This window comes from Nomascus leucogenys, chromosome 12, assembly GCF_006542625.1.
Source record: "Nomascus leucogenys isolate Asia chromosome 12, Asia_NLE_v1, whole genome shotgun sequence".
Taxonomy (NCBI): domain Eukaryota; kingdom Metazoa; phylum Chordata; class Mammalia; order Primates; family Hylobatidae; genus Nomascus; species Nomascus leucogenys.
Window position 1 is genome coordinate 42,709,617 of NC_044392.1, and position 13,501 is coordinate 42,723,117.

Here is a 13,501-nt window from a genome sequence, read left to right on the forward strand (position 1 = left end):
AGGCATCTGGGCTCTTTCCTTTTCCTTTATTTAGGAAGGGAAGATCACTGACCTAAAACATTTTGCTGAGCGCCTCATTGCCGATGAACACTATGCCAAAGAAGAGATTGCTACTCGGCTCCAACGTGTATTAGACAGGTCAGGCCTGAGTGATTGTTTTATGTGCTACAGGAAGATGTAGCAAACTGACCTCTTTGCTAGCACTGAGATGCGGGAATACTCTGACTTCCTGTCATTTCTAGGTGCCTGAAACTATCTTGACACCTATGCAGACTTTCTTAGATTTATAGAATGAAAGACATGAAAGATGAAAGATATCTTAGAAATTAACTGGCTTTAGCACTGCATTTTATAATGAAAATAATAAGACTATATGAGAAGAAAAGAGGCATGTTGGCAAATGGGAAGATTTATGGATATGGCATCAGAGCATGGGAAGGGTGGAGGAGGGCATAGAGTGATCTGGCTCCATCCTCTAGGTGGAAGGCTCTCAAAGCACAACTGATTGCTGAGCGGACAAAGCTTGGAGACTATGCCGACCTAAAACAATTCTACCGAGACCTTGAGGAGCTGGAAGAATGGATCAGCGAGATGCTGCCCACAGCCTGTGATGAATCCTACAAAGATCCCACTAACATTCAGGCAAGTCCAAAATAGGAACCTTGGAAAATTTCACCATTCTGAGCTTGTTGGTTGGATAGTCATCACCCTTGATACTTCAGCACTTTCTCACTGTTGAGGCTACCATGCCTGCTCTCAGAGGCTTCAGAGTCTGATGTGGAGCAGGTTCTTCAGAAGTCACCATCACCTCAGTTATGATAGAAATATTAGCCCTTCCTTTTAAATATAATTTATGTAATCTTGTCTCCATAAATAAAAAGATAATATAATTTCTGTTTTGTTTTCCCTTCAGAGGAAATACCTGAAACACCAGACCTTTGCAAATGAAGTCTATGGCCGAGCTGACCAGGTGGATGGCGTCATCAACCTGGGGAACTCCCTGATTGAGCGTAGCGCTTGTGATGGCAATGAAGAGGCCATGAGGGTAAAGCTCAGGATGAGTTTTGGGTTACAAAGGCACATAAAGAGGAATCATTTACTCTTTCAATGTTCCATGAGTAGAAATATAAAATATGTTCTGTGACCATATCACAGAAAAACAGTCTTCCCTCTGATTGTTGCACAAAGAAGGAGAAAAGGAGTGATGCCCAGACCTTATCACTCCCATCATACTCAGTACCTGGAACTCTTAAGAAAGCTTTAGGCTTAATTCCAAAGTCTTACTATGCTTGTTTTACATTTTCTATCCCTTCTGCCAATAGTTTTTTGGCATTTGTGTGTCAGTCTCTTTACTCAACACAGGACCCTTTTTTCAAACTTTCTCTTTTGTCCAACAACTCCTATTGTTTTCCCAGATTAAGTATAACTGGTTTGAAATGTATGATATTCAAGTATCAGCAAATTCTGGCTAGTTCCTACCTTCACAACCTTCCTACATTATTAAGTAGTCACAGGGCCCAGGATCCTAAAGACTGTAATGGCTCCTCACTATCCTTGGGTTAGGAGCAACTGGAACAGCTGAAGGAACGTTGGGATCATCTGCTTGAGAGAACAACTGACAAAGGGCAGAAGCTCAATGAGGCCAGTCGTCAACAGAGGTTCAACACAAGCATCCGGGACTTTGAGTTCTGGCTCTCAGAGGTAATTGCACCTGGAAACAGTAGAGGCACAAGAGTTTAATACACACTTGTCAGACAAATGAATTTATACATGGGCAATTTCCTTGAACCTTCCTGGGAAAAGGTTGGGGACATAGCTGCTGATCTTATTCTCCTTAAAGGCAGTTTCACCTTGCAGCTTTATTGCTTATTTCTCTATTTCCAGGCAGAGACATTGCTGGCCATGAAAGATCAGGCCAGGGACTTGGCTTCAGCAGGAAACCTACTCAAGAAGCATCAGCTATTGGAGACTGAGATGCTGGCTCGAGAGGTAAGTAGTGCTGGCATCCCTCTCCTCTGGGCAGAATAGAAATATTTCTGGCTTTTCTCCCTCCCATCTTAGGAGACCATTTGAAAACATAGCCTTGCAAAATTGTTCTTAGTGTTCTCAACCAGCAGTCATTTTAACTAGGTAAAATTAACGGGCTGTGAAGACATTAAAACTGTCACTGATAATCAATTATCACTAAACTATAGACTCTAAGATTCCAGAAAGTGGACCCTAAAACCTATCTTTTTTATCTTTTACTGATGCATACATATAAGCCAATTATCTTTAAGCTATATATTTGATCCGGTATTTGAAAGAAAGTGGAAGTTTACTTTAAAGAATTACAAACAAAAAATCAGATGGGGGCATGTGAAATGAAGTTGAACCACACATACACTTTGGAAATCCTGTCAAGGATTCCAGTTGCATCCTAATAGCAACCAAAAATTTGTCCTGAGAGCAGTGATAAAAATGCTGACAGTTGTTAATTTTATACTAAAGAATTTTATAATTATCATTTTACTTGATAATACAGATACACATAGAAAAGGCAGGAAGTCAAAGGCCTTGGGACTTGGTGATGTTTCCTGTGACATCACTAAGGGGCTGGGTTAGAATAGGAGTAGACACAGAAGAGATAGGCGTGTTCAATGAGCAGCTAAGGATGTTGCCCGTAGAGTAGTTCTTGTTGAATATTGAATCAATCAATCTGTGGCTGCCAAAGTTTGTACTATCAAATCAATCAATCTGTGGCTGTCAAAGTCAGTATAAGACAGTCTTGTATGGGAACAAATGATTGCCCACCAAGATTTTCCTTTTGTTTTTTTGGTACTGGTTCAAGCAATTCTCCTGCCTTAGCCTCCCGAGTAGCTGGGATTACAGGCACATGCCAGTATGCCCAGCTAATTTTTGTATTTTTAGTACAGACGGGGTTTCACCATGTTGGCCATGGTGGTCTTGAACTCCTGACCTCTTGATCCACCCGCCTTGGCCTCCCAAAGTGCTGGGATTGCAGGCATGAGCCACCACACCTGGCTGATTTTCTTTTTTAGTTGGGGAGAGCAGGCAAATACTGAAAACATCAGAAGGAGAAACGGGACACAGGCTAAACGTACAGTTTGAGTAATGTAGTCATGCTACCTCTGTTGTTCCCACATATGGCCCTTCTCCAACCTGAACATATGTGAACGTGTATAACACATAATTAAACTCCATATCTTTAAAAGCAATCCATTTGGCCCTATCTTTGAGCCAGACCAGCTGTTGTTAGTGTGGGATCTGAGTAATGCCTGTACTATGCTATTCACTGAGTATCTTGAGACTTTCTAGGATGCACTCAAGGACCTGAATACATTGGCTGCAGATTTGCTCTCCAGCGGGACTTTCAACGTTGATCAGATTATGGAGAAAAAAGATAGTGTCAACGAGCGTTTCCTGAATGTCCAAGACTTGGCAGCTGCACACCATGAAAAACTGAAAGAGGCCTATGCCTTGTTCCAGTTCTTCCAGGATCTAGATGATGAAGAATCCTGGATAGAGTATGTGCCACCAGCTCAATATGTGTGGATAATCCAAGCGAGTAGATAATCCACCAAACTTGTTCCAATTTATGCTGAAATGAAATGTGTAATTGTTTCTTGAAGACAGCATTACTTCATGTTTGCCTCAGCTTAAAATTAACATTGTTTTTATTTTTCCCAAATTCCCTTACTGGATGCAAGCCAGAGAAAGACAGGTGTGGAGGAAGTGAGGAGCAGTTAACATACATGAAAGGAACAAAACTAAGAAGCCATCTGCATTTGCTCTATAGTTCATAGAATGATATGCCATACTCACAGGGACACCTGGGCATTTACACAGCTGATCAGATCCTTGTCATTCTATACCCAGTATATCTTATATGACACTGAATTGGACACTCAGTAGCGAATATTACAAAGTATCTGCCATGGTTTCATTACTGATTCTATTTTTGTTGTAAAATATGATTGGGAAAATCTTAGCAAATTACAGTATTTTGCCTACTTCCCATTTAACCTGCCTCATCATGCTTCTCTTCTACAAAGCTGCTTGATTATTATGAGTAATCAATAAATTAGAGGGAAGCACAGTGCATACGGCAACAAATAACATGTTTTAAAAACCTTTTTGGATAAGACCATAAAATAGAATAATCTTGTCCATGTAGTCTTCGACTGTGCTTCATGGTGATGCTCAGACATTTTACACTTGGAAGCATCCCAACTGCCATGACTCCTATGAAATCAGCTCTTCATACCCATTCTAGCTGAATTTATTATTGACGTTAATAAATGAAAATAACAAAAGCCATGGAGGTCATATATAATTTTCACATTTTTTTGAAATAGGAAACATTAGTGTATATTCTTGAGCAAAAAAGAGAAAATACACAGGTGGACAGGCAAAGCGACTAATGGAAAGACTGTTACAGTTGTGCCTATGGTGGAGATCAGTATGTTACTTTAATTTGTATTGGCTCAGTCAGAAGTTTTGCTGCAAGCCTCTTCCACTAATTATATTTTTGGTCATTGGCAACAGGGTATTACAGAATTTACAACCACCCTCACCACTAGCCACACACATAGTCATAGAAAGCTATTGCTGTAGGATGACCTTAGATATCTAGACTCCAAACTTCCTGTTTTCTTCCTTGATTTTAGGGAGAAGTTGATACGAGTGAGCTCCCAGGACTATGGGAGAGATCTTCAGGGCGTTCAGAACTTGCTGAAGAAGCACAAACGCCTAGAGGGGGAGCTGGTGGCGCATGAGCCTGCCATCCAGGTAGGAATAGAATACCGGATCTGAAAATATAGAAATCATCTTATAGCAACCCCTCGTGTTACAGATAAATAAGAGGGTGCTACAAAATGTGAAAGTAGGATGTCAAGGTCAGAGAGAGTTAGTGAAAAAGTTTACAAATATTCTTTTCTCTTCCACATTTAGTCTCCTATAAGTAGAAGAGTTCTGAACAAAAACCCATGCTCTTCCCTGGAAGAAGCACTTTTAACACTCCTGGGGAGTGATAGACAATTGGGATGCAGGTTGGGACATCTGGGAAAACTGTACTTGAGCCAACTGGGAAGAAGGCAACTCTGGGTCTGACTTGGGAGCAGGGTCACTCTGTGACCGTGAATAGACCAAAAAGCAGATTATGGAGAGTAGACTAGTGCAAGTACTGATATATTTGCAAAATACTTGGGAAAGCTTAGCATAGCAAATCTTCTTGCAGGTTTCATCATTCTCCCTGGACTTTCAGGACCCTCACAAAGTCCCGTGGAGTTTATAAATAATCTGGAGGGTAGGATGGGCTAGATACTTTGCTCAGGAACTATGGCTAAATGGGGAGAGATTGTGGGGTAATGGAACATGAATCGGGGTTGTTCTTCAGAATGTGCTGGATATGGCAGAGAAGCTGAAAGACAAGGCTGCTGTGGGGCAAGAGGAGATCCAGTTGCGGCTGGCTCAGTTTGTTGAACACTGGGAGAAGCTCAAAGAGTTGGCCAAGGCCCGGTGAGTGGGGTACAGGAGGCCAAGTTCCCTTCCTGGATTTTGGATATTGGGCAGGTGTTGGGAGGATACTTAAGTGCCTGCTCAGCATTGTCTACTAACCCCAACTACCTATCTCCTTAAGTCCCTTCTCAAATGCCAAGTCTACCACAAAGCTTTCCTCCATATACTCCAGGCATAATGATCCCTGCCTCTGTTCTAAATCTACCTCTCCTTCTGCATTTACATGCAGCTGTCTTTTATTATTGTTTTCCTACATGTGTTATCCTTCATATCAGGTTATTAGCCAGACATCTGTTTTGCTTTATCTCCCAGTTTTCATATTATATGCAGCCCTTAGTAATGTAAGGATGAATAATTATTTTTCCCTATAGCCATATAGCCAATTTGAAGCACATACCCAATGTATCAGTCAGTTCTCACATTGATATAAAGAACTACCTGAGACTGGGTATTTATGAAGAAAAGAAGTTTAATTCACTCACAGTTTCATAGGCTGTACAGGAAGCATGATTGGGAGGCCTCAGGAAACTTACAGTCATGGCAGAACGCAAAGAAAGAAGCACATCTTAGCAAGGCAGGGAGCGGGCGGGGGCAGGGAGAGTGCTAAACACTTTTAAACCATCAGATCTTGCAAGAACTCACTCACTATCATGAAAACAGCAAGGAGGAAATCTGCCCCCATGATCCAATCACCTCCCACCAGGCCCCTCCCCTGATTCATAGGGATTATAGTTCAAGATGAGATTTGGGTGGGGAAACGGAGCCAAACCATATCACACACATAGCCAAATATAACAATTTCTGTCTGTAATTCCATTTTTCCTGGGGGGCTAAAAGGGAGATTCTGGCACTTTGTGGTGTCTTCATCATATACAAAAGAAGGCAGTGCTCAGAGTAGAAAGAGACATTGTGTCACTGCTGATATTCTCCAACACTGAAGTCATCATTTCCCTTTTTTTGGCTAGGGTGGGTTTCCTGCCTCCAACAAAGTTTCTTAAGACAGTAGATGGTGCCACAAAATGAACTTCTAAAGCAGGCGTCTCCTCTATTTCACAGCAGATCTTCACCACTCAGCAGTAGGCATGTATTATATTGTGTTGAGGCTGTGGCTGCCTTGTGAGAATAAGCTGGTCTGCCTGAATGAGATTGTGCCACCCCACTGTACTCCCACTGCTTACCAGTTTGTTCTTATTCTCACTGGGGCTTGTCACCTTGTTATAGAGGACTTAAGTTGGAAGAATCCCTAGAATACTTGCAATTCATGCAGAATGCTGAGGAAGAGGAAGCTTGGATCAATGAAAAGAATGCTATGGCTGTCCGAGGAGATTCTGGAGATACATTAGCTGCTACTCAGGTGAGGAACAGGAAGAATGAATCAATTTTCTTCTCTTCAATTTGGTTATTTTCTTGGGTAGTCAATGTTTTTACCTGTAATATTAGGACATTTTTCTGGTGAAAGAAGATGAAGGAAATACGAATAATCCTGACAGTTTTAAATACGAAAAATTAAAGTCCAAGCATGTAAGTGACTTGCCCAAGATTATGGAACCAATCAGGCATGAAGGCAGGACTCAAATCTTAATTCCATAATCTGTGATCTATGAGTCAAAGAAATAATGGTTAAAGACCTTTCCTTACGTTAGATTCCTTGTAGATTGTAGATTTTGAAAGGATTCCCTTAAATTTTCATGTTACATTGATTTGGAAAAAAATCTTCTTATGTCTGGACATTGGCTGCAGTTTCAACAAAATATAATTTTAAGAAGAAGGGCTTACTGGACAAAATAGTTCCACATTTTATAGACACCCTTTTAAATGCAGGATTGGGTTTCTCTATAAAGAAATGAACAAGTAATCAGTGTGATCTTGAGTTAGTGTAAATTTTGACAGCTTTTGAGAGTGATTACAAAACAATAATGTATTAGGAGTTTGGAAACTGTGCCTAGTAACCCTAAAAATTGGGAATTTACCAAGAACTCTTTGTAGAGATTAATTCACTTTAATGTGATGACATAAGGAAAGGCTTAGACTTGCAAAAGATAGCTTAAACCTATACAACATATAATTCAAATTATCAGCTCCTCTTGTGTGTAAGTCTTTAGGATCATGCATGTGCACCCCACTGCACATGTTCAAGCATTTTAAGGCTTCCTATCAAATGCTCTCAAAGACTTCCCTTTCTTTAAAACAGAACTTTTTCTTTTTTCTTTTCTTTTTTTTTTTTTCAGACGGAGTCTCACTCTGTCTCCCAGCCTGGAGTGCAGTGGCGTGATCTTGGCTCACTGCAAGCTCTGCCTCCCGGGTTCATGCCATTCTCCTGCCTCAGCCTCCAGAGTAGCTGGGACTACAGGTGCCTGCCACCACGCCAGGCTAATTTTTTTGTATTTTTAGTAAAGAAGGGGTTTCACCACGTTAGCCACGATGGTTTCGATCTCCTGACCTCATGATCCACCCACTTCGGCCTCCCAAAGTGCTGGGATTACAGGCATTAAAACAGAACTTTTTATTTTGAGAATTATAGATTCACATGCAGTTATAAGAAATAATACAGACAGATCTCATGTCCTTTACCAAGTTTTCTCTAATGGAAACATCCAGAAAAGCAGTATATCATAAATGGGATATTGACATTGTCAAGATTCAGTTAAGATTCAGAAAGCTACCATCATCACAAGGATCGCTGTTGTTGCTTTTTTATAGCCACCTCCTCTTCCTGCTTCTTCAAACTGTGGCAACCACTAATCTGTTCTACATTTCTATAAGTTTGTCATTTCCACGCTGCTGTACAAATGAAATCATATAGTATGTAACTTTTGAAGATTGACCTTTTCACTCAGCACCATACTCTGGTGATTAATTCTGTTTATTATGTATAACAATAGTTCATTCCTTCTTATTGCTGAGTAGTGTCGTGGTATAAGTATATCACAGTTGAACCACTCACCTGTTGAGGGGTATCTGGGCTGTTTCCACTTTTTCATGACTATGAGAAAAGCCACTATAAATATTCATGCACAGATTTTAATGCAAACATAAGTCTATTTCTCTGGGATAGATGTACAGGACCCCAATCACTGAACCACATGGTAACTGCCTATTTAGTTTTGGACCAAAAAAAAAAAAAAAAAAAAAAAAAAAGCCAAATTGCTTTCCTGTTTGTATGGCTGTAACATTTTACACTCTTAACAACAATACATACATGATGCAGTTTCTCTATATTCCTGCTAGTATTCTGTGTTGTCACTACTTTTATTTTAGCCATTCACATAGGTATATAATGATATCTCATTGTAGTTCATATGTGCATTTTCCTTAGTGGGTAATGATGTTTTACATTTTTTGTCATGTGTTTATTTGACATCTGTATATTTTCTTCAGTGAAATGTCTCTATTTTCTAATTGAATTGTTAGTTTGTTCATTTTGATTTGTTTTATTGTGACAAGACACTGAACATGAGATCTACTCTCTTAATACATTTATATGTGTATGACATATTATTGTTGACTATAGGTACAATGTTGTGGCTGTATAGAAATGCTCTCGAGTGTTTTCATCTTGCTTGACTGTAATTTATGCCTTATGATTAGTATAACTTCAATTTTTTTCTCAGCCTCTGGTAATTAGCATTCCACTCTTTGATTTTATGAATTTGTCTACCTCATATAGGTGGAATCATATAGCATGTATCTTTCTATAACTGGCTTATTTTGCTTAGCGTAATGTCCTCAAGGTTCATCTATGTTGTCATATGTTGCATAACTTTCTTATTTTTTAAGAATAAATGGTATTTTATTGCATGAATATACCACTTTTTTTCATCCATTCATCTGTTGATGGACATTTAGGTTGTGTCCATATCTTGGCTATTGTTAATAATGCTGCAATGAACATATGGATGCTAATATCTTATTGAAATCACTATTTCCTTATCCTTTTGGATAAATACCCAGAAATAGAATTGCTGGACCATAGGTAGTTTTATTTTAAATGTTCTGAAGAATATTCATGTTGTTTTCCATAACAGCTGTGCCATTTTGCATTCCCGCTAACAATGTGAAAGGGTTTCAATTTCTGCATATCCTCACTAACACTGGCCTTTTATGTTTTGTTAATAGCCATCCTGACAGGTGTGAAGTGATATCTCATTGTGGTTTTATTTGCATTTTCCTAATGGTTAATAACGTGAAGTATCTTTTCATATACCTGAGGGGCATTTACATGCCTTTTTAGGGAAATTTCTATTAAATTTCTTAGCTCATTTTTATTATTTTTAAATTTATTTATTTCAATACTTTTTTAGGTACAGGTGGTTTTGGTTATATGGATAAGTTCTTTAGTGGTGATATCTAAATTTCTGGTACACCTGTCACCTGAGCAGTGTACACTATATGCAATATGTAGTCTTTTATCCCTGACCCCTTTCCCACCCTTTCCCTCAAGTCCTCTAAGTCCATTATATCATTTTAATACCTTTTCATCCTCATAGGTTAGCTCCTATTTATAAATGAGAACGTAAGACATTTGGTTTTCCATTCCCGAGTTACCTCACTTAGAGTGGCCCCCCAAGTCCATCCAGGTCACTGCAAACGCCATTATTTTGTTTTGTTTCATGGCTGAGTACTATTCCATGATGTATATATACCACATTTTCTCTATCCACTCATTAGTTGGGCAAAAAGTTGGTTGGTCATTTTTGCAATTGCAAATTATACTGCTATAAACACAAGTATGCATGTGTCTTTTTCATAAATGATTTCTTTTCCTTTGGGTAGATACCCAGTAGTGGGATTGCTGAATTGAATGGTAGTTCTTTAAGGAATCTCCATACTGTTTTTCATAGTGGTTGTACTAGTTTACATTTTCACCAGCAGTGTAAGAGTGTCCCCTGTTTACCACATCCACACCAATATCTATTATTTTTTGACTTTTTAATATGGCCATTCTTTCAGGAGTAAGGTGATATCTCATTGTGGCTTTAATTTGCATGTCCCTGATAATTAGTGATATTGAACCTTTTTTCATGTTTGTTTTTAGCCCATTTTTAAATCAAGTTATTAGGGGTTTTTTACTTTTATTTTTATTTCTTATTTACTTTTTCGTATTGAGTTATATTAGTTCCTTATATATTTTAGAGATTAACCCCTTATTAGAGAAATCATTTATAAGTATTAACTCTCATTCAGTGGGTTGCCTTTTCACTCTGTTGATTGTTGCTGTTGCTGTGCAGAAGTTTTAGCTTTATATACTCCCATTTGTTTATTTTTTCTTTTTGTTGCCTGTGCTTTTAGTGTCATATCTATATAATCATTGCCAAGACCAGCATCATGAAGATTTTACCCTATGTTTTCTTTCAGGAGTTCTATAGTTTCAAGACTTACGTTTAAGTCTTTAAACAATTTTGAGTTGATTCTTGGGTATGGCATAAGGGTCTTATTTCATTATTCTGCAAGTGAAAAGCAGTTTTCCAAGCACTATTTGTTAAAGAAGCTGTCTATTCTCCATTGTATATTTTTGGCACCCTTGCCAAAGAACAGTTAACTACATATACATGAGTTTATTTCTGGACTCTCTATTCTGTTTCATTCATCTATGTCTGTTTTTATGCCAGTACCATACTCTTAATTATTGTAGCTTTTTAATGTATTTTAAAGTCAGGAAGTGTGATTCCTTCAGCTTTGTTCTTCTTTGTCAAGATTGATTTGTCTATTTGTGGTCTTTTCTGATTCCACATAAATTTTAGAATTGATTTTTCTATTTCTGTAAAAAATGTCATTGGGATTTTAATAGAGATTTCACTGACTTTGTACGTCACTTTGGGTAGTATTCACATTTTAACAATATTAAATCTTCTAATCCATGAACACAGAATGTTTTTCCATTTGTTTGTGGCTTCTTTAATTTCTTTTTATCAATGTTTTGTAGTTTTCAGTGTATGAGATCTCACCTCCTTGGTTACATTTATTTTTATATATTTTATTATTTTTGATGTGATTGTAAAAGGAATTATTTTCTTAATTTCTTTTTCAGATAGTTTATTGTTTACAATTTCTAAACCGACTTTTATGTTTTGAGTTTTATTCTGTAACTTTGCTGACTGGTTTACTAGTTCTAACAGTTTTTTATGGAGTGTTCAGAGTTCTCTGTATTTAAGATTATGTCACTTGCAAACAAAGAAAATTTTACTTCTTCCTTTCTTATTTAGATGCCTTTTACTAGGACTTCCAGTACTATCTTGAATAGAAATAGTGAGAGTGAGCATCTTTGCCTTGTTCATAAACCTAAAGGAAAAGCTTTTAGTTTCACCATTAAATATGATGTTAGCTGTGGGCTTTTCATACATGTACTTTATCACGTTGAAGTAATATCCTTCTGTTCTTAGTTTGTTGATGTTTTTTTATCATGAAAGAGTGCTGAATTCTGTCCATTTTTTTTTCAGAATCTACTGAGATGATGATTTGGTTCTATCTTTTATTGTGTCAATGTGTTGTATCACGTTTATTGATCTGCATATGTTGAACCATCCTTGCATCCCAGGGATATATTCCGCTTGTTTGTGGTATATAATCATTTTAATGTGCTGCTGGATTCAATATGCTAGTATTTTGTTGAGGAGTTTTGCATCTATATTCAATAAGGATATTAAGGATATTAGGCCCTCTATATTCAGATAGATAGATAAATAGATAGATAGATAGATAGATAGATAGATAGATATGAATATCTATCTATCTATCTATCTATCTATCATCTATCATCTATCTATCTATCTATCTGAATATCTATCTATCTATCTATCTGAAAATAGAAGGTGATAGATATAATATCTATCTATCTATCTGAAAATAGAAGGTGAAGGTGAAGATGTTAAAGATACTTTATTTCATGCAGTATACATATATAAAAACGTGATTCATTCAGGCATTCAGATGGATAGATATGAATATCTATCTATCTATCTATCTGTCTATCTATCTATCGAGAGAATTATTGCCTGGCTTTGGTATCAGGGTAATGCTGACTTTGCGAAGGTGTTTAGAAATGTTCCCTCCTCTTAAATTTTTTGAAACAGTTTGAGAAGAATTGGTATTAATTATTTAAATGTTTGATTTAATTCATCAGTGAAGCCATCTGGTCTTGGGATTTTCTTTGTTGAGAGGTTTATTTCTGATTCAGTCTCCACAGTAGTTATATGTCTGTTTGGACTTTCTTCATGATTTAGTCTTGGCAAGTTGTCTGTTTCTAGGAATTTATCTATTTTCTCTAGATATTCTAGTTTATTGGCATATAATTGTTTGTAATCATTTCTTGTGATCTCTTTTATTTCTTTGACATCAGTTCTAATGTTTCTTCTTTTATTTTTGAATTTATTATTTGAAAATAGAAGGTGAAGGTGAAGATGTTAAAGATACTTTATTTCATGCAGTATACATATATAAAAACGTGATTCATTCAGGCATTCAGTCACACAAAGTCAATCACCTTTCCAGTTTTCATTTACCATTTCTTCAAAAAATGAAATGTAATACAGTCATAATATATAATGTAGTCCATCTTGTTTTACAATGAGTAACCATCTTCTTTTAGTGCCTCAACACCATGAACTGAAAGTTCTTTTATCTTCAAAAGGGATTTTGGAAAAGTATAATAGTCATAGAAATTCTGTTTCTTCCTTTAACCTGAGTTACTACATTGTATAGGAAAAAAAATTGACAGAGTGCTCTTATGACAAGAGGGAGGTGAAGGCAGTAGTGGGAGCAGTGGCAGTGGTGGGTGGTCATGATGGTGGTGATTATGGGCTTATATAGATATTTCTCTGGAAGGTACAACAGAAGACAAAGTACCACTCTTCATGCTTCAGCCTCACTTCTCTTTTCATTCTGCCAGCTACACAGACATCATGTTTCCAGAAAGCAGAGAACTATTGGAGTAATTGTCCATGGCAGCTCCATGTTCCCCTTAACTTCTCTTTAGGATCAGGGC

General features: G+C 37.5%; 1 protein-coding gene across 1 annotated transcript in view; it reads left to right on the plus strand.

Annotated features, from left to right (window-relative positions):
- Window positions 1-13,501, plus strand: part of SPTA1 (spectrin alpha, erythrocytic 1) — a 75,894-nt gene that overhangs the window by 43,396 nt on the left and 18,997 nt on the right. Inside the window, exons 31-39 of the mRNA XM_003258671.4 lie at window positions 35-138; window positions 480-642; window positions 914-1,045; window positions 1,564-1,701; window positions 1,885-1,989; window positions 3,319-3,527; window positions 4,671-4,791; window positions 5,399-5,520; window positions 6,742-6,874. Of these exons, the coding sequence (XP_003258719.2) occupies window positions 35-138; window positions 480-642; window positions 914-1,045; window positions 1,564-1,701; window positions 1,885-1,989; window positions 3,319-3,527; window positions 4,671-4,791; window positions 5,399-5,520; window positions 6,742-6,874 (1,227 nt within the window). The remainder of the gene's footprint in view (window positions 1-34; window positions 139-479; window positions 643-913; window positions 1,046-1,563; window positions 1,702-1,884; window positions 1,990-3,318; window positions 3,528-4,670; window positions 4,792-5,398; window positions 5,521-6,741; window positions 6,875-13,501) is intronic.